A 20,034-nucleotide genomic window follows, 5' to 3' on the forward strand; every position below is an offset into this window, starting at 1 on the left:
AGAATGGATAAAAATTGACCAGTCAGGGAAGGGGAGAGGCATCATTCAGGCTTAAAAAAAAAAAGGCACTTGAGTAAAGGAATAATACAAGATTGATAAGATGAGCACAGGGGGAACTAAGAACAAATATGTGCCCAGGCACAATCCCAGCACTTTGGGAGGCCGAGGCGGGCGGATAACTTGAGATCAAGAGTTCAGGGCCAGCCTGGCCAAGATGGTGAAACCCCGTCACTACCTAAAAAAAAAAAAAAAAAATTAGCCGGGCATGGTGGCACGTGTTTGTAATCCCAGCTACTCGGGAGGCTGAGGCAGGAGAATCGCTTGAGCCTGGGAGGTGGAGGTTGCAGTGAGCCGAGATCGCATCACTGAAAACAACAACAAAAAAATAGGCAGGGTGGGTGCATCACCTGAAGTTAGGAGTTGGAGACCAGCCTGGCCAACATGGTGAAACCCTGTCTCTACTAAAAATACAAAAAATTAGCTGGGTGCGGTGGCGCGTGCCTGTAGTCCCAGCTTCTTGGGAGGCCGAGAGCTTCTTGGGAGGCTGAGGCAGAAGAATTGCTTGGGCAGGGTGGTGGTGGGGGCGGAGGGGCGGAGTTTATAGTGAGCGGAGATCATACCACTGCACTCCAGCCTGGGTGACAGAGCAAGACTCTGTCCAAATAAATAAATAAATAAATAACAGATAGGTGGGTGGGACCAGATTATGGCTGGCTTAAAATCCAGGTATACCAGCGGTCTTCCAGGAAATAAAGAGGAACCATTTTAGTTTTGAGAATGTGGTCTGAGCCAGGTAGAGAAACTGGGAGCTCTGGCTGAAGTGTAAGACTACTTTGCCTTTCTTCAGAAAAATGTTCCATACTTGAACGTTCATTTAAACGTGGGGGTGTTAAGTAACACACGTGACCCAGAGACATTCCACCTGGAAACCCGGAGTAGGGCCCATGCACCAAGTCACTGATGTTTAATCGCAGTCTAGAATGTTACTGACTAGTTCGCCCAATTTAACAGTGTCCGCAGGTCATTCACTGGATTGTTATGCTGGTGACTGGGCCTTGTTTCACAGAGAAAAAAAGATGGGAAAGAGTGAGAGGACGGTGAGAAAGTGAAAGGGAGAGAGGTGGGGAAGGTGTCTGCCAAGGACCAGGCGAGGTTGGGGGTCGGCGGTCTGGTGGCCCTCAGGGGCCCCCCCGCCAGGGGTTGGCGCCTCGGGCGCGGCGCGTGTGCTTGCGGGCGGGGCGCCCCGCGGCCGCGGGCGGCCAATCCGGGAGGGCGTCCGGGGAGGGGCGGGGCTTGCCGGCTCGGGCTCCGCGAGTCCTCCTTTTTGCACACACACGAATACAAAGAGCCATACGACCTTCGGGTATCCTTTTTCCATTTTTTTTCCCTCCTTAATCTTGTGTGTGTTTTCAAATTTTTAAAAATAGCGATCTGTAGCAGTGCTGGGGTGAGGAAACTGTTGCTAAGGGGAATTTGCTCTTTCCCCCATTTCTTTTTCTGTCTCTCTTCCTCTTTCTTTTTCCTGGTCAAGGTTTTAAATATACCAAGAAGTTGAGAAGCAGGATGGCCGTGTACAACCGTTTCCAGCCAAATTTATAGTTTTTTTTTTCAAATCACATTTTAAGAACTGGTAGAGTTTTGTGGTTGAGGGACTTTAAAAATCTAGCCGCTTGGGAAGTACAGATTTTTTTAAGCGGGCTGAAGGGATAATGTAAATTTCTGCCACAGGCAACATCGAAGGAAGCAGAGAGATTTGAGGCTCCCTCAGAAAGCCGTGTGCGTGCTTTTTACACACCCACTCCCCAGAACCAAAACCAAGTGGCTGGGATGTGGCACTTGTCCAAGGCCAATAGGTTAATACTGGGATATAATAATGGAGACATTCATTTCCCTAGGGAAGGGGGACAGACCTTACAGTGTGTCTTTCACACACATTTTCATTAGAACATTTGTGTGTGTGTATGTGTGTGTGTTTCTTGAAACAAATTTGTGAAGTTATAATTTGGGGTTATTTGTGTATATGTACAATATGTGTGTATATGTGCCATATCAGATTTTATTTTCAAAAGTGATAAATATATCTGGTTTTATGTGTGCAAAGTATCCCCTAGGATGTGAATTTTTTTTCTGTTGTCTTCCCAAATGTGATCGAAACATTTTGTGTGCAAAGCAGAGCTTAGAAGAAATCCTATCCTCAGCATACTTAGGCACTTTCTATATGCATTTACTATATTTTTCTGCTCCTAAAGGATCAGAATAATGAATAATTAAATAATTGCCAAGGAGTATATAGTCCATGTGGCAAATGAGAGTAGGCAATTTATTGAATCTGTGGTTCAAAGCCTTCAGTGACTGTTTTGCCTAAGTGGTTTTGCTTTTTATTGTCTCACGTTCTTAAATGTACAGCTGTGTATATTTTGGCCTTTATGTGTGGTTTGGTTGGTGTGTTCAGAAAGGAAGTTCTTTCTTGGCTTTTTGACAAAATGGTCGTTTATTGGTTGGAATCTATTCGAAAAGCTCCACAGCTGGCAAAGTATCAGGAAAAAAAATCCAGTCAAGTCTGATTCTCAAAAACTGTTCATGGTGATGGTGATAGGGAGCCAAGAGGATGCAAAGGCAAATAATAGAAGGGATAAGAAATGCCTTTTGGTTATCATGTTGCATTTTTAGAATGGAAAACTTTCTCCTCATTTCTAAGAGTCACAGAAAAAAAGTATGTGAATTAGAGAAAAACGGGCTCGCAGAGCAGAACCTCCTGTTACAGGAGCCCTATTTTCACTTCATTCTGTTACAGAATCACTGTCTCCTCATTAGAAGTCGTATGGAAAATATCTGTATCCAAATTTGTATTCGCAGATTGGAGTGAAAGCATAGGAGGTATATGGGGTGCTGAGGGAGAAACTGGAATGTCACAGATGCAGTGACAACCAGGAGATTAAAAAGAAAGGATCTACTGTAGAATTTAAATTTCATTACAACAAAACCTCTGTATAATAATGCATTTCTATTACACAGCTAGCATCCTATTCTATTTCAAGCAGTATTTGACTCCTAAATACCGATTGCAATAAAAGTACTTGTACAAATTTATAACAAAAGTGGCCCTGTTTGGGCTTTCTGGGTTTCTTACTTGTGCTGAGTGTATTTTTATTCTCTAACAATTCAAGTCAGACCAGTGCTTAATAAATACTGGCTCGACTGTGGATTATTCCACAAGTTCAGGCCTGCATTTCTTTGAAATCTAGTCAGATTCTAGTGACCTTTGTGATCACGGCAGTAGTTTTTTGTTTTTGTTTTTTTTTAAACGGAGTTTCGCTCTTGTTGCCCAGGCTGGAGTGCAATGGCGCCATCTTGGCTCACTGCATCCTTCGCCTCCTGGGTTCAAGGAATTCTGCCTCGGCCTCCCGAGTAGCTGGGATTACAGGCATGTGCCACCATGCCCAGCTGATTTTTGTATTTTTAGTAGAGACGGGGTTTCACCACGTTGGTCAGGCTGGTCTCCAACTCCTGACCTTAGGTGATCCGCCCGCCTCTGCCTCTCAAAGTGCTGGGATTACAGGCGTGAGCCACCGCGCCCGGCCAGTGACGGCAATTTTTAATGGAGTTTTACCCTTTTTAGCTCTTTTCCACATCAATACAGGTCATCACATATACTTTTTACTTTTTAGCTTCTCAAAAAATAAGGAAGCTCTCCCCAGAACAGTGCAGAGCCCTTGTCCCTGATTTCCTAGGCCATTTGATTTCTACATCCAGGAACATAGGGTCATATCCAGTTACTGCTTTTTCTTTCTTTTGTAAGAAAGGAGATAATTCCTCACACATATATATCGTTGGCTTGGCCTTCCAAAGCAAAGCAAAACTAAACTCTGTTGATTTTGCCTGGGAATCCTCGGGGCCCCTAGTATCGGAAGCTTAAAAACTATGAGCTTTTGCAGGTGACATGTGAAAGAAATGTAACCGAGGCCAGCAGTAACTAAAAGTCGGCCACCACCCAACGTGTGACGCCGATTTGTGGCCACTGTGCTTATAATCGTGTACACACAGGTTTCTGAGCAGCAGGGAACAAAAGCAAGTAAACAAAAACAAGCTAAAGATGGCGTCTGACGGCCTTGAAATAGCCTCCCAGTCTTGTCCCTCCCTGAGGAGGCCCCTCCCCTACCTGACTTTTTGAGTGACTGTTGTTTGCAGCCAATAGTGTCCGTGACCCTGGTCCCCAACCGTCGTATAACCGCCAATCACCGGGAGCCAGAAGGCAAGCGGGGCGGTGTCTCCCCGCGTGCGCGAGCTAGCCGGGTACACGGGGAGGCGCCGTGGATTCCTCTGCGGCGCGCCCGCCTCAGCCCCATCCTAGCTGAGTCAGGCCGTACGGTAGCGCCGGGCACACGCGGTAGAACAACCGTAGGGCTGCTAAGCTGCACCTCCGCGTCAGTTCTCACGGCGAGCGCCGCCTTCAGCCCAGGTTCTCAAAGCTCTCGGGGCTACGTAGTCTACCCTCCCCGGTGACCAGGCGACATCCCCAGCCGCTCCTCCTGCCGCCCTGCTCTCCGCAGCCCTCCCGGGAATGACCCCCTTTACCCGGGACTCCCAGAGCGCACTGTATGGTTGGGCACAGTGGCGAGTCACCCTGTCGCCTGCGGCCTCTTGAGCAGTCGCCGATCTTTGCCGCCCGCGTCGCTGCGATCCCCCTGCCCCGTAGCTGAATCACACTTACCCATCGGAAATGGTTCTGCCGTCCCTGGGGTCCACCTTGTCATCCTTGACTAATATTTAATCAACTAACATTTACCAAGTTCTCGCTGGCACAAGAGAGAGTTCTAGGAGCTACTTTTTAATTTTTCAGTTTCTCCATAAATGTAGTGAGTCCCTTACATTAGGCAAACCTGAAATCGGAAATATTAATCTTACCAATGTAATCTTAGCAAATATAAATAAAAAGGACTGTGCTATGCTGGGTTAAAAATTCTCATCCTGTTATAGAAATATACGTGGAATTTTCAGATTACATGGAATCCTTTTAAGACCGCATTCGGCCTTCTGGGTCTACAGTTCTGTTTTTCACCCCTAAAAATAAAGTATTGGATTTTTTGCAGATCATTAGACGAGTCACTCTTTTAAAATGTGGGAAAATAGTATTTTGTGATATTTACTTAGCTGCTCTTGTGTGATAAGGAGCTCATTTCTGATAAAAATAGGTTTTGAGAGAACCTTTTGACAGGTGAGCCATTTTGCACCTTGAAGTGGAGGAGTAGGACTGACCAACACAGCAGGAGTTTTAAGTGGCCATTTACCTTATTTATTTCTTAAAATGAAGATTATGATATGAATTGCCATGCTTTCAGTAATCACATTTAAGGAAGTCTATTGCTAGCATGACCCTGAATGAGTCAAGCGCCCATTATAAAAACATATATCATCTGAATGATACCATATCATACACATCTATTAAATAGTGAGAAAACTTTTATTTTTCATAGTTTGGAGGTGAACTCAGTCATGCAGAAAATTCAAACTCAGAATGGGGAGAAAGCAAGCAAGGGAACTGCCAAGAGTATGATATATTTAGTCCTAACAAAAATGTGACTTGGGAGGAAAGCGATAGTTAAAATTACGGACAGTCTCACCCTGAACTGTCTGTCTAAAGGAGATGAATTTTCTTTCTTTTTTATCTGAATATTTATGAAAAATACCAAAAGTACTGGAAAGTATATTTTTAAGGCTCATTTCACATGTATTTAAATTAGACCAATACTGAAATGAACCCCAAATGCATATATTTTTTGCAAACCTAAGTGTGACATCTACTGTCATGCTGTGTTGGCAACTCATCCCAAGATTGCAGATCTTTTTCTGTTTTTTAGACCTAGTCAGTTGTTTTCAGGACTTTCTACATAACATGTTGCCATCAGTTGAAATTTAAAATGTTAAATAAATACACATCACTAATATACTGCTGTCTCCTCTTTATTTTTTAAAGACTGGGTCTCGCTATGCTGCCCAGGTTGGTCTCAAACTCCTGGGCTCAAGCGATCCTCCTCTCCTCCCAAAGTGCTGGGATTACAGGCATGACCCACCATGCCAGGCCATGGTATTTCCTGTCAACTGCCTCATTTCTGTCATTCTGGTGGTGGTGGTGGTACCATCCTGTTACTCTTAGGCTTATAATCTTGCAGTTGTCTTTAACCAGTTATCTCTATACCCCATCTCTGTACCTCTGTCAATTCTCCTTACCTTACTATATAAGCCCCTTTGCTCTGACCTCTGACATGTACCCTATTAAGTCCTGTAATTTTTTTTTTCCCTAGAATGTCTTACTACCCTATCAGTTCATCTGATACATTGCTCAAGGCTCAACTGGAAGCTTTTATTCTGTAAGAACTCTTTCTCAGTATGATTTCATTTTGTTAATCTTTCCGTTATTTTGAACTACTCAGAAATTTTTCAATCTATACCATATTATTTGGACTTGTGTGTATTTCACTTTGTTATTTATTTGTTTATTTATTTATTTTTGAGACAGAGTTTCATTCTTGTTGCCCAGACTGGAGTGCAATGGTGCAATCTCGGCTCATTGAAACTTCCACCTCCTGGGTTCAAGTGATTCTCCTTCCTCAGCCTCCTGAGTAGCTGGGATTACAGGCATGTGCCACCACACCTGGCTAATTTTGCATTTTTAGTAGAGACAGAGTTTCACCATGTTGGTCAGGCTGGTCTCGAACTCCCGACCTCAGGTGATCTGCCCGCCTCGGCCTCCCAAAGTGCTGAGATTACAGGCGTGAGCCACTGTGCCCAGCCTCACTTTGTTTTTTAGATAGTCCATGTTTAGAACATCCTATGTTCTTAAGACATTCCCATCTGAAATACACTTTAAGTGCCTTGTAAGTAGAGACTGACTTCCTTTCATTTGAGTACTTAGTAGGTGCAATCCATTTTGGTGAATCATCCTTTAACATGGCTTTACATATAAAAACTTTTGAGCCTGGGTACAGTGGCTCACACCTGTAATCCCAGCACTTTGGGAGGCCAAGGTGGGCAGATCACTTGAGGTCAGGATTCATTAGTCAGTTGTAGTGGCGCACGTCTGTAATCCCAGCTATTCGGGAGGCTGAGGCAGAAGAATTGCTGGAACCTGGGAGGCGGAAGTTGCAGTGAGCCAAAATCATGCCACTGCACTCCAGCCTGGGTGACAGACCGAGACTCTGTATCAAAATAAATATATATATATAGAGAGAGAGAGAGAGAGAAAGAGAGAGAGAGAGGCCGGGTGTGGTGGCTCATGCCTGTAATCTCAGCACTTTGGGAGGCTGAGGAGGCTCAGGAGTTCAAGAGCAGCTTGCCCAATAGGGTGAAACCCCATCTCTACTAAAAATACAAAAATTACCCGGGAGTGGTGGCACACGCCTGTAGTCCCAGCTACTGTGGAGGTTGAGGCAGGAGAATCGTTTGAACCTGGGAGGCAGAGGTTGCAGTGAGCCAAGATCACGCCTCTGCACTCTAGCCTGGGCGACAGAACAAGACTCTGTCTCAAATAAATAAATAAATAATATATATATGAACCTAAAAACACCTGCCCGCACTCACCAGCTCACCTTCTTTTTTTTTTTGAGCCGGAGTCTCGCCTTGTCTCCCAGGCTGGAGTGCAATGGTGTGATCTCAGCTCACTGCAACCTCTGCCTCCTGGATTCAAGCCATTCTCCTGCCTCAGACTCCCGAGTAAGTAGCTGGGATTACAGACATCACGCCACCATGTGCTGCTAATTTTTTTTTTTTTTTTTTGTATCTTTAGTAGAGATAGGGTTTCACCTTGTTGGCCAGGCTGGTCTCGAACTGACCTCAGGTGACCTGCCCGCCTCAGCCTCCCAAAGTGCTGGGATTATAGGCGTAAGCCACGGTGCCGGGCCCAGCTCACCTTCTTTAATGGGGATATATGCAGCTAATGAAATTAATGTTTTGTTTTCAGTCATGTATCCAGCATTTAAGTAGTTACCTGGTTAGTAAATATAACATGAAATATTCGTTTATTACCTGGTGATCCCAATTTCTTTCTATAATATAAAGTTTAGGTGACAGACTATAGCAAGAGGCTGGGAAATTAAGTCAGCACTAGTGTCCATGGAAACCAAAAAAGAATTATTTGAATGCCCATTGTGCTAGACCACACTGTACCAGGTTTTTATAGGCAAGTTAATTCAAGAAAACACTTATTTGTTGCCCTGAATGTGATGTTTTAAGATGGACATAGTATGGTAATATACAAAGTAGAAAAACAGAAGAGAAATTGAGGAACAAATTGAACTCACAATAGGAAAATACATTTAGCATTAAAAACTAGCATAAAATATTATCCTTAGTCTGAGACCAAGTCATGATAGCAAGTAAATTCCAAATACTCAATTACCTTTCTAATTTGCATCATAGAAGGTTTTGTACCTATAAATGCATCCTCATAGACTTGAAGAATAATGTATTGTTTCTTAGAAATTCAATATTAAATTTGGGGGCAAATTTCCCCAAATTCTGTTTCAAGCCATTGCATTTTATTCAAAATTATGGAATCAGGAGTCAAGGTGGTGGCTCACACCTGTGATCCCAGCTACTCAGGAGTCTGAGGCGGGAGGATGGCTTGAGACCAGGAGTTGAAGACCAACCTAGGCAACATAGCAAGACCCTGCCTCTTAAAAAAAAAAAAAAAAGATTAAGGAATCAGGATGGGTGTCCAGGGTGGGAACACAAAAGATTACAGGAATAATCATAATACCATGCAGCCATTACTAGTGGAGCACTGACCATGTGCCAGCACTCTATAGGTGCCTTACATATATTATGTATAATCTTCATAAAAAACACTCAAAGTGGATAGTGATGAGAAAACTTGTACTCAGAAAAGTGAAATAATTTACTCATGTTCACGCAGCTTATACATGGTGCAGCCAGGGGAGAACCTCATTTTAAAAAATATTTTTTTTGAGATGGAGTTTCGTTCCATCACCCAGGCTGGAGTGCAGTGGCATGATCTCGGCTCACTGCAACCTCTGACTCCTGGGTTCAAGCAATTCTCCTCCCTCAGCCTCCCAAGTAGCTGGGATTACACACATGTATCACCATGGCTGGCAAATTTTTATATTTTTAGTAGAGATAGGGTTTCACCATGTTGGCCAGACTGGTCCCGAACTCCTAACCTCAAGTTATCCACCCACCTCAGCCTCCCAAAGTGTTGGGATTACAGGCGTGAGCTATCATGTCTGGCCACCCTTTTTTTTTTTTGAGATGGAGTCTTGCTCTGTTGCCCAGGCTAGAGTGCAATGGTGCGATTTTGGCTCACCACAAGCTCTGCCTCCCAGGTTCACACCATTCTCCTGCCTCAGCCTCCCAAATAGCTGGGACTACAGGCGCCCGTCACCACGCCCGGCTAACTTTTTGTATTTTTAGTAGAGACAGGGTTTCACTCTTTAAGTCAGGATGGTCTCGATCTCCTGACCTCATGATTCGCCCACCTTGGCCTCCCAAAGTGCTGGGACTACAGGCATGAGCCACAGCCTGGCCTTTTTTTTTTTTTTTTTAACCTGCAATACAGTGCTGTTTTGGAAAGATGACCAAGGAAAGACGACCAAGGAAAGACTATTTAAAGAAGAGGGGGCCGGGCACAGTGGCTCACACCTGTAATCCCAACACTTTGGGAGGCTGAGGCGGGTGGATCACTTGAGGTCAGGAGTTCGAGATCAGCCTGGCCAACATGGAAAACCCTGTCTCTACTAAAAATATAAAAATTAGCCATATGTAGTGGCGCGTGTCTGTAATCCCAGCCACTTGGGAGCCTGAGGCAGGAGGATCACTTGAACCCAGGAGGCGGAGCTTGCAGTGAACCGAGATCTTGCCATTGTACTCTGGCCTGGGCAACAGAGTGAGACTCCGTCTCAAAAAAATGATAAATAAAAATAAAAGAGAGGGGAAAGGCTTGAGGCAGGCTCAACACTGGTAGGGGTAAAAGCCTCTTGCAAGAAAGAGTAAGTGTGTGAGGCAAGAGAGTTTGGTACCAGAAAGGAGTTAGACAACTCACCCAGTGTCCCAACCTGATGCATCTTAATAATTACTGATTTTACAAATGCTGAACGAGCTGGCAAGCATTTGAATACTATTATTTATTATCACCAAAATATTCTTTTGCCCACAGCATCCATGTTTAAGAGCAAACTCCCTGCATGATGTAGGTTAAAGAAAGAATTAAAAAGAAAAAAGTCTGCAGGAGAAGTGTAGGCCCTTATTTAGGAAGGAAAAGAATACATAAGTGATTCATCTATAAATTGACATAGAATCCCTTAGTGCTTTCCTTTAACCTTTAGTTTTAATTTGGTTTAACCTTTAGTTTCAGGTTTAACTGTGCCTTCCAGTGACTATAATGACAAGGAAGCTGTAAATGTATTTGAGTTAAGTTTTTGTGAGAAGTAAGTATCTGGCACAGAAAAAGCCATTTCTTCAACATAAAGGGTGGAAAGAGCAAATTAAAGACTATTCTTTGATAACCACATGTAATTAAAATGCATTGCCAGATTTATGTTTTAGTATCTCACAGGCATTGATATTGCCTGTTTCTGAAATGAGATTGCCTATTCAAAAAGAAAAGAAAAGAAAACCCTCAATATATAGAAAATTCTCCTAACCTCCTACTCTTCTTTTTTTTTTGGAGGTGGAGTCTTGCCCTGTTGCCAGGCTGGAATGCAGTGGCATGATCTCGGCTCACTGCAATATCTGCCTCCCGGGTTCAAGTGATTCTCCTGCCCCAGCCTCCCAAGTAGTTGGGATTACAGGCGCCCGCCACTACACCCAGTTAATTTTTGTATTTTTAATAGAGACGGGGTTTCACCATGTTAGTCAGGCTGGCCTCGAACTCCTGACCTCAGGTGGTTGGCCCACCTCAGCCACCCACAGTGCTGGGATTACAAGCGTGAGCCACCATGCCCGGTCTCTCCTCTCCTTTTAATTGTAATGTTTTAATTTACAGGGTAAGAGAGAAATGCATCTCTCAGGGAAATTGTAAACATACTTAAGGTTTTGACATGGAGCATCAGAAGGATTTTTTTTCTACTATCAAGTATTATTTAGAAAATTACAATATTTATTAAGTTCCCTTGAGTGTTCTCAGTGATACAAATCAACTTCTTTACTCCTCTTTTTCTCTCCTGGAGTAGTTTAGTTGCTTAACTACAGTAATTTAAAAGAAAGGCAGTTTGGTTTATCACTGACATTCTGGTTTCTCCTTTTATGGGGGCTGGTCATGCAGGCAAAGTGGCAGCATAGCTGTTCAGACATTCCTGTTGAATTTTGGATCCACCCTTAAGGAGTATGAGAAATGAAGATAAGGGGCCCCACAGGTGATTTCTCTGGGCTCCTGGCTGGAAGACTCAGGACAGCTAGTTTCCATTACAGAGGCTCATGGCCCAGGTATACGACTATGTGGGAAAGGGGGCTGTGCAGCCCTGGGTTACCCCTGCTCAATTTCTTGATCTTTTCATTTCATTTCCCTGCCCTCATCCCCAAAGCATTAATGATATAATAGTGAGAAGTTGGTGACATGCTGAGGGGGGCAGTGATGGATGTATTTCTTATTTAGGAGTTTTACTCTAAATGCATTTGTATGGAAATTACAGAGAGGGTAGAATCATGATTGTTGTGATTCTTTTTTTTTTTTTTTTTTTTGAGACGGAGTCACGCTCTGTCACCCAGGCTGGAGTGCTGTGGCCAGATCTCAGCTCACTGCAAGCTCCGCCTCCCGGGTTCACGCCATTCTCCTGCCTCAGCCTCGGGGTAGCTGGGACTACAGGCGCTGCCACCTCGCCGGACTAGTTTTTTGTACTTTTTAGTAGAGGCAGGGTTTCACCGTGTTAGCCAGGATGGTCTCGATCTCCTGACCTCGTGATCCGCCCGTCTTGGCCTCCCAAAGTGCTGGGATTACAGGCTTGAGCCACCGCACCTGGCCGATTGTTGTGATTCTTAATGTCAACAGAAAGTGGTATCAGGTAAAAAAAAAAAAAACAACACTACATTGAAAGTAGCAATAACTGGATTCTGCTGTTATTCTTCTGACCTTGAAAAAGACATATAACTTCTCTGCATGTCTCTTCTCTGGACCTGGAGTAATACGTGTTTCCTAGTGCTGTTGAGTAGATGAAGCGTTCTGAACTCCTTAAGGAACAATGTCAAAGCAATGAAATTCAGTACCATTATTACAGTAAAGATGGTGAGGAGGAGGAGGAGGAGACAGATCTACATTTTCTTCCTTAATCATCTAATCTTTCCAGATGCCGGAAGGTCCTTCTGAATCCCTTCCCTGTTCCTTAGGTTGCACTAGTCGGGGGTTCCATGCTGGGGGGCAGAAGGAACGCTCTCTACCCTCTAAAACCGTTCATCAGGAAGGCCTTGATTTGTGATGTGCTAGGAGAGCACGGGATCTGCAAATAGAAGGCACCTATCTCCCTTCTGCAGGCCGAGGAGAGGCCGCCGTGGACTGTGTGCTTCTTCATGGCTTATCTACTCTTCTTTCACAGACCCTACAGCTTGGGCTCCTCTGACCATCCTCATTGAGAAAGGAAAGTGAGTCAAGAGAAGTCGATGATTCCTACCTGTTGGAGTGGCCCAGCAGTGTAAGCGTGGTTGTTACTGCCCCATCCACCATGTCCTTCAGTGCCACCATTCTCTTCTCCCCTCCCAGTGGCAGCGAGGCCAGATGCTGCTGCTGTGCCTGTAAGAGTGAGACTAATGGAGGCAACACAGGCTCCCAGGGTGGGAATCCTCCTCCCAGCACCCCCATCACAGTGACTGGACATGGCCTGGCTGTTCAGAACTCAGAGCAGCTCCTGCATATTATCTACCAACGGGTGGATAAGGCAGTGGGTTTGGCCGAAGCTGCTCTGGGTCTTGCCAGGGCCAACAATGAGTTGTTAAAACGTCTCCAGGAGGAAATGGGTGAGCTGAGGCAAGGGAAAGTGTCCACCCCTGATGAAGACGGGGAAAGCCGGGCACATAGTTCCCCACCTGAGGAGCCTGGGCCTCTCAAGGAAAGTCCCGGGGAAGCCTTTAAGGCTCTGTCTGCTGTGGAAGAGGAGTGTGACAGCGTGGGTAGCGGCGTGCAGGTGGTGATTGAGGAGCTGCGGCAGCTGGGAGCAGCCTCAGTGGGGCCTGGGCCTTTGGGCTTCCCAGCAACTCAGAGGGACATGCGGCTCCCGGGGTGCACACTGGCTGCCAGCGAGGGGGCCCCCCTGCTCAATCCTGTGAGTATGGCAGCAGAGGGCTGTTGCTCCTAAGTGCTTTTCCTGGCCTTTCACTCTTTTTCCTTTCTGTTCTTTTTTTTTTCCATCTTTAAACCTTTTGTTTGTATTTGTGATAAAGCAAAACAGTACCAAGTTTCCTTTTCCTTCAGGGATAATCATCTCTCCTATTTTCTTCCTGAACCATTAGCCTCTTTGGCAGAAGGTCATTTTTTGCTGTGTGTAGTGACAGGGTGCCCTTCCCTCTCTCTCAATAGCTCCGCATGACACCTTTTCCTCCACAGCTGTCTCAGCTGCTCCATGGGCTCTGCCTCTCCTGGTGAGGATGCCTGCCGTGCACAGACGGCTCATTCATATTTTATCGCAGGCCCTCTGCTTGCCAAGAGGAATTCAGTACAAAGAGAGATGGGAATGTACAGGGGAGAGAGGCAGAGGTGGAGAGAGGAGGAAAAAGTGAGAGGACAAAGATAAAGATAACAGACGACAGGTATAGGGAGGGAAAGAGACAAGTGGAAATGAAGGGCTAAGGGAGGAGAGAAAGTGAAAAAAGGGAGCACAGAAGAAAGGTGAGTCTATGTGGAAAGAGAATCTACACCACAGGAGAGAGACTATGACGTAAGGCAAGAGGGAGGTAGAGGAAAGGAAATAAAATGGGAAATGAGAAAAAGAAGTGGCCAAGTGAGTGTTAACAGTAAGATAATAACATACAGGGAGAAAGAGGGAAGAAAAGAAGGAAGCAAGCAAGCATATTTTGTGAGCAGGAAAAGACATAGATGTACATTGTGCTATTTCAGTTTCTTTACTGCTTAAGGGCCATATGAGCAGGAAAATCCTGGCTGAGTAGAGTAAGAACTGCAGAATGTCACACATGGAAGTATGAAAAGGAGATGGAGCAACTATAGAGATCTTAGAGATAGGAAAATAACAGATGTGGTGCCACTTGAGAGACGGTGGGAGTTCTATCAGCTCTCCTCCACCTTATTCTCTGTCTGTCCTCTCTTTTTCTCCTCCCCCCACGACAAGACATAGACACCCCAGTAAAGAGTAAAGGAGCAGAACACATGGAGTAGATGGGAGGGATGAAACTCCCAGCCCATCTGCTGGATCTGAGAAATGAATACATAACCCCCCTCTCCCGCTCCAGTGTAACACAGCAACTGGTCATTGCTCTCCTGAAGGCACAGCCATATGGGTAATGGCCACCGCTGCTCACCCCAGTCTGTGGCTGCTCAGGACTCTCAGTTGTTCCAGCTCAAGAGAGGAGGACCTGGAAGGTGGGAAGCAGGAGGGTACCAGGCCAGGCATTGCCCTGAGCTGTGGGTTCTTTGAGGCAGGAAAGGCTTCCAGGCTAACAGGATGGAATTAGATTTCACAGTGCAGAAAGCAGCTCACAGGTCTATAAATCTCAGCCTCCTCCCCCGCTTCTTTCTCTGTGTGTGTGTGTGTGTGTGTGTCTCCCCACTTTCAGTGTTTTGTTTTCTTGACTGCAGAAATCCCCCCTCCTGTCTTCCTCCCTCTCTCCCTTGCTCCCTCCTTCCTTTCCCGGCTCTGTATGTCCTTGATTGAGGGCACAGGCAGTCAGGTAGATGTCAGGGGCTATGACAGTCGAATGTGGCTGGGGTAGGATCAAGGTGAGGGCGTGGACTGACTTTGGGAATGGAGGATAGGTGAGGGGAGCTGTCACTGCCAGTCTCTCTTGGGATTTCTGACTTTATATCTTCCTCCTTTGCTCATTTTTCTTTTATGTCTCTTTATTGTTGTCACTGTTTTGTTTTCTTTTTTTTTTTTTTTTGAGGCGGAGTCTCGCTCTGTCTCCTGGGCTGGAGTGCAGTGGCCGGATCTCAGCTCACTGCAAGCTCCGCCTCCCAGGTTCACGCCATTCTCCTGCCTCAGCCTCCCAAGTAGCTGGGACTACAGGCGCCCGCCACCTCGCCCGGCTAGTTTTTTGTATTTTTTTTAGTAGAGACGGGGTTTCACCGTGTAGGCCAGGATCGTCTCGATCTCCTGACCTCGTGATCCACCCGTCTCGGCCTCCCAAAGTGCTGGGATTACAGGCTTGAGCCACCGCGCCCGGCCTACTGTTTTGTTTTCTTACTCCTTCTCTTGCTTGGTTTCTTTCTTGTCATCACTTCTTCTCCCAGTCCTTTCAGACAAAACACTTACCTAGCTACATTTCTTATATCCAAGAGCTATCCATAAATGACGATTCACAAACAGTGTCAGAAACATGCTTTCTCCTTGTGAGCAGCCCTACGGTAACACCCCAACATGAGAGGCCCTGTACACACAAGAAATATTTGCCCAACACTCATAGGAGTCCCAGAGAAACAAGCCATTGAGCATTAAAGACTGTGCTAGAGTCCCCCTTTCCACTTTCTGTTCACTATTCTTAGCCAAAGAATGATGGTTAACCAGGTTCCCCTAAGCCTGGCTGGCTAATAGGCTATTATTTTTTTACATTCTTAGCTGGTGGATGATTACGTGGCCTCTGAGGGTGCAGTACAGCGAGTTCTGGTCCCTGCTTATGCCAAACAGCTCTCACCAGCCACACAACTGGCAATCCAGCGGGCAACCTCAGAGACAGGACCAGAAAATGGAACCAAGCTGCCACCACCCCGCCCTGAGGACATGCTCAATGCCACTGCTGCGCTGGACAGTGCCTTGGAAGAGTCAGGCCCTGGGAGTACTGGGGAGCTGAGACACTCTCTAGGGCTGACTGTTTCCCCATGCAGGACCAGAGGAAGTGGGCAGAAGAACTCCAGGCGCAAGCGGGATCTGGTACTCTCTGTGAGTGAGCTCAATTTCTATAAATTTTTCTTCAGTCTGGAAAGATAAAGGAAGAGTGAAGGGTGGGTTGATTTTAGGTCCCCCATATTGAATGAATACTATACTGAATCCTACCAGAGTGGGAGGGATAAGGAGAGAGGTTATTCAGTAACACTAGGGATAGGAAGTCCCCTGCTAAACATCAAACTTTTAGACTTTTCCAGACAATGTGGTATCTTCCTTTATATCACATCTCCTGCTGTCCTTTTTTTTTTTTTGAGACGGAGTCTTACTCTGTCACCCAGGCTGGAGTGCAATGGCGCGATCTCAGCTCACTGCAACCTCCGCCTCCCAGGTTCAAGTGATTCTCCAGTCTCAGCCTCCTGAGTAGCTGAGATTACAGGCACATGCCAACACCCCCAGCTAATTTTTGTATTTTTAGTAGAGACCAGGTTTCGCCATGTTGGTCAGGCTGGTCTTGAACTCCTGAGCTCAGGTGATCCACCCGCCTCGGCCTCCCAAAGTACTGGGATTACAGGCGTGAGCCACCATGACTGGCCTTCCCAGTGTTCTAATAATCCTGATGAGAAGATCTTTAAGGGATTGAGCAGATTGATTACCAAAGGGTAACTCTGGAAATTGCCTGCAAATTAAGCTAGTGTGCAGAGTAAGTGGCAAGGGACAACCTGGGTGGAAAAGCAAGTGAAGCTGTCCTGAGGTAGTCTCAAGCTTCAGAGATGCAGAGTCACTAGACCTTCAGCTCAGTTATAGAGGTTTGGAGATTCCAGTCATCCCAAGAGCTCTTAGCCAGGAAGGGACTGGCCTGAACCAGGTCTGCCTAAAAGCTTCTTGGAGTGGCTGGGAGCCCAAAGAACATCCTGCTGAGCTGGGAGTCCCCATCCTGGCAGCTGACCAAACCTAGAGAAGTTCTAGGGCAGCAGTTCTCAACCTGGGGTGATTTTACCCCCAGGGGACATTTGGAAACATCTGGAGACATTTGTGATTATTACAACGGGTGGGTGGCTGGGGGGCAGGGGAAGGAGAATGCTACTGACATCTAGTGGGTGTTCTGCTAAACATCCTACAGTACACACGACAGCCCCCATAACAAAGAATTATCCAGCTCAAAATGCCAATAGTGAAGAGGTTGAGAAATCTTCTTTAAAGTGACCACAGTCTTTGGGATCAACTCTATATGCAAAAACTACTTCTTCTTCTTTTTTTTTTTTTTGCTTTCTTGAGACAGGGTCTCACTCCCATTGCCCAGGCTGGAGTGCAGTGGTATGATCATGGCTCATTGCAGGTTCGACTTCCCAGGCTCAAGTGATCTCCCACCTCAGCCTCCAGAGTAGCTGGGATTACAGGCATGCACCACCACACCTGGCTTATTTTAGTTGCCCAGGCTGGTCTCACAAAAGCTTCTTTCTGACAATCATGGGAATATTGTTTTTAGTCTCGCTCTGTCATCCAGGCTGGAGTGCAGTGGCGTGATTTCGGCTCACTGCAAGCCTCCCAGGTTCAAGCGATTCTCCTGCCTCAGCCTCACGAGTAGTTGGGATTGCAGGCGTGCACCACCATGCCTGGCTAATTTTTCTATTATAGTAGAGACAGGGTTTCACCATGTTGGCCAGGCTGGTCTTGAACTCCTGAGCTCAGGCAATTCACCCACCTCGGCCTCCCAAAGTGTTGGGATTACAGGCGTGAGCCACCAGGCTCGGCTGGAGATATTTTTTAGCCATACAATGTTCATATTGACTATAATGAGTTTATAGTTACAATTTGCATAAAAGCAGGATTTTCCATCGTTTCCATTCCACTTGTGCCTGCTGCCTCCAAAGAGAGGTACAGCGTTGAGTCCTGGCTTCTCCCTTCCCTTAGGAGAGTGTGGTGGAACTGAAGACCTGCAGGAAGGACAGTATGCTCACTCACCATCATGCTCTCTCTATTCTGTGCTTGAGAAGGATCTGGAGGACCAGTCAGGGAGTTTTGCTGCTCATCATGGAGGAAGGTTTAAAATGTTCGTGTGGCAGACTGTGGGTTTAGAGGGGGAGGGACAGTTGTTGCAATCTTTAGCTCTGGGACAGAATCAAAGAGGCATCTCTCCAATCGGCTGGGGCTCTTGAGGATTGCTGCTAGGGATCCTATAAACCAAAAGGATCAAACCAGAATTCTTTAATTCCTTGGAATGCTGCAGATCCCAGCCACTCCTTGGGGAAATATTTTTAGCTTATTCAGTAGGTAGGTGAGACAACAGCCTTTACACTCCTCACACTTACTGTCTCGAGTATTTTCCCTTTCCATGTCAAGCCTGTTTTGATTTTTATCAGCTGATCTCTTCAAAGGCACTTGAGTTAGAAGCTATGTAACTCCCTTTTTTCTTTCTCATTTTTTTTTTGCTTTTTTTTTTTTTTGAAACTCTCCCAAATACTTTCTGAAACATTCACCCATTCCTTTGTGATTCCTTAAGTGTGGACTACTAAGAGGTAAAATGACTGTGTTGAATATGCAGCTAGTATAATAATGGTCCTTTTTACAGAGTGGAGACCCTAGCCATAAAGAGTTGACAATACTTTCCTAAGTTGGTATGGTGAATCAGCCATAGAGGTAGAAGGATAAATTGGGGATTTCTGAATATGGAGCTGAAAAGTCCTTGGATCAGGATATGAATCTGTCAGTTTGGGACTGGGTAATTTCCACTGACTGAGGAAGCTTGGGATGAAAATATAATCAGAAACAACACAACTAAACTTAATTGAAGGAAATGTAAAACCCTGCATTAAGGCTGGGTGTGGTGGCTCAGGCCTGTAATCCCAGCACTCTGGGAGGCCAAGGCGGGTAGATCACGTGAGGTCAGGAGTTTGAGACTAGCCTGGCCAACATGGAGAAACCAAATCTCTACTAAAAATACAAAAATTAGCTGGGTGTGGTGGCGTGTGCCTGTAATCCCAGCCACTTGGGAGGCTGAGGTAGGAGAATCACTTGAACCTGGGAGGCGGAGGTTGCAGTGAGCTGAGATCACACCACTGCACTCTATCCTGGGTGACAGAGCAAGACTCCATTTCTAAATAAATAAATAAATATTTTAGGTGCTATTATGGGCAAAACTGGGAACAGATTTTGAAGCATCTAAGGCAAAACTTTTTCTTTCTTTCTTTTTTTTGAAACAGAGTCTCACTCTATTGCCTAGGCCGGAGTGCAGTGGCATGATCTCAGCTCACTACAACCTCCATCTCTTGGGTTCAAGCAATTCTCCTGTCTCTGCCTCCCGAATAGCTGGGACGACAGTCCCACGCCACTACACCTGGCTAATTTTTGTATTTTTAGTAGATATGGGGTTTCACCATGTTGGTCAGGCTGGTCTCGAACTCCTGACCTCAGGTGATCCACCTGCCTTGGCCTCCCAAAGTACTGGGATTACAGGCATGAGCCACCACGCCCAGCTGGCAAAACTTTTTAATGAGTGAAAATGTTCGACAATAGAATAAGCTGACTCAAAATGGAGAGCTCATCATTAGATGGGTATAAACAAAGTGGAAAGACAGCCTGTTTAATGATGTGAAAGGGAGATTGGGTAATATAGCTTCCACGGTTCTTTCACATTCACATTTCTGTTATTTTAGATTTCTGTTTTTCAGACCATTGTGTATATACTCCTGAGATTTGTGGTAACACACGAGGGGATATATAAAGCCACAGACAAACCCAGGGCTTTTTCCTGGGTCATCAATTTTACTAGCAGATTCCAGAAGACTGCCAGGCTGGGTGGCTCATGCCCCTAATCCCAGCACTTTGGGAGGCTGAGGCAGGTGGTTCATGAGGTCAAGAGATCGCAACCATCCTGGCCAACATGGTGAAACCCCATCTCTACTAAAAATACAAAAATTAGCTGGATGTGGTGGTGGTGTACCTGTAGTCCCAGCTACTTGGGAGGCTGAGGCAGGAGAGTCGCTTGAACCCGGGAGGTGGAGGTTGTAGTGAGCCGAGATCATGCCATTGCACTCCAGCCTGG

General features: G+C 45.7%; 1 protein-coding gene across 2 annotated transcripts in view; it reads left to right on the forward strand.

Moving 5' to 3' along the window:
• Nucleotides 1-1,302: 1,302 nt before the first annotated feature.
• C6H14orf93 (chromosome 6 C14orf93 homolog) overlaps nucleotides 1,303-20,034 on the forward strand; it is a 28,566-nt gene continuing 9,834 nt past the window's right edge. Inside the window, exons 1-4 of one of the 2 annotated variants that reach the window (XM_023230448.2) lie at nucleotides 9,965-10,439; nucleotides 11,276-11,436; nucleotides 12,540-13,262; nucleotides 15,726-16,046. In XM_023230448.2, coding sequence (XP_023086216.1) covers nucleotides 12,666-13,262; nucleotides 15,726-16,046 — 918 coding nt within the window. In that variant the 5' untranslated portion in view covers nucleotides 9,965-10,439; nucleotides 11,276-11,436; nucleotides 12,540-12,665. Of the gene's footprint in view, nucleotides 1,364-9,964; nucleotides 10,440-11,275; nucleotides 11,437-12,293; nucleotides 13,263-15,725; nucleotides 16,047-20,034 lie in introns of those variants that run through there. The other variant, XM_023230446.2, reaches the window with a different exon arrangement.

The sequence above is a fragment of the Piliocolobus tephrosceles genome, chromosome 6 (assembly GCF_002776525.5).
Source record: "Piliocolobus tephrosceles isolate RC106 chromosome 6, ASM277652v3, whole genome shotgun sequence".
In the NCBI taxonomy this organism is placed as follows: Eukaryota; Metazoa; Chordata; class Mammalia; order Primates; family Cercopithecidae; genus Piliocolobus; species Piliocolobus tephrosceles.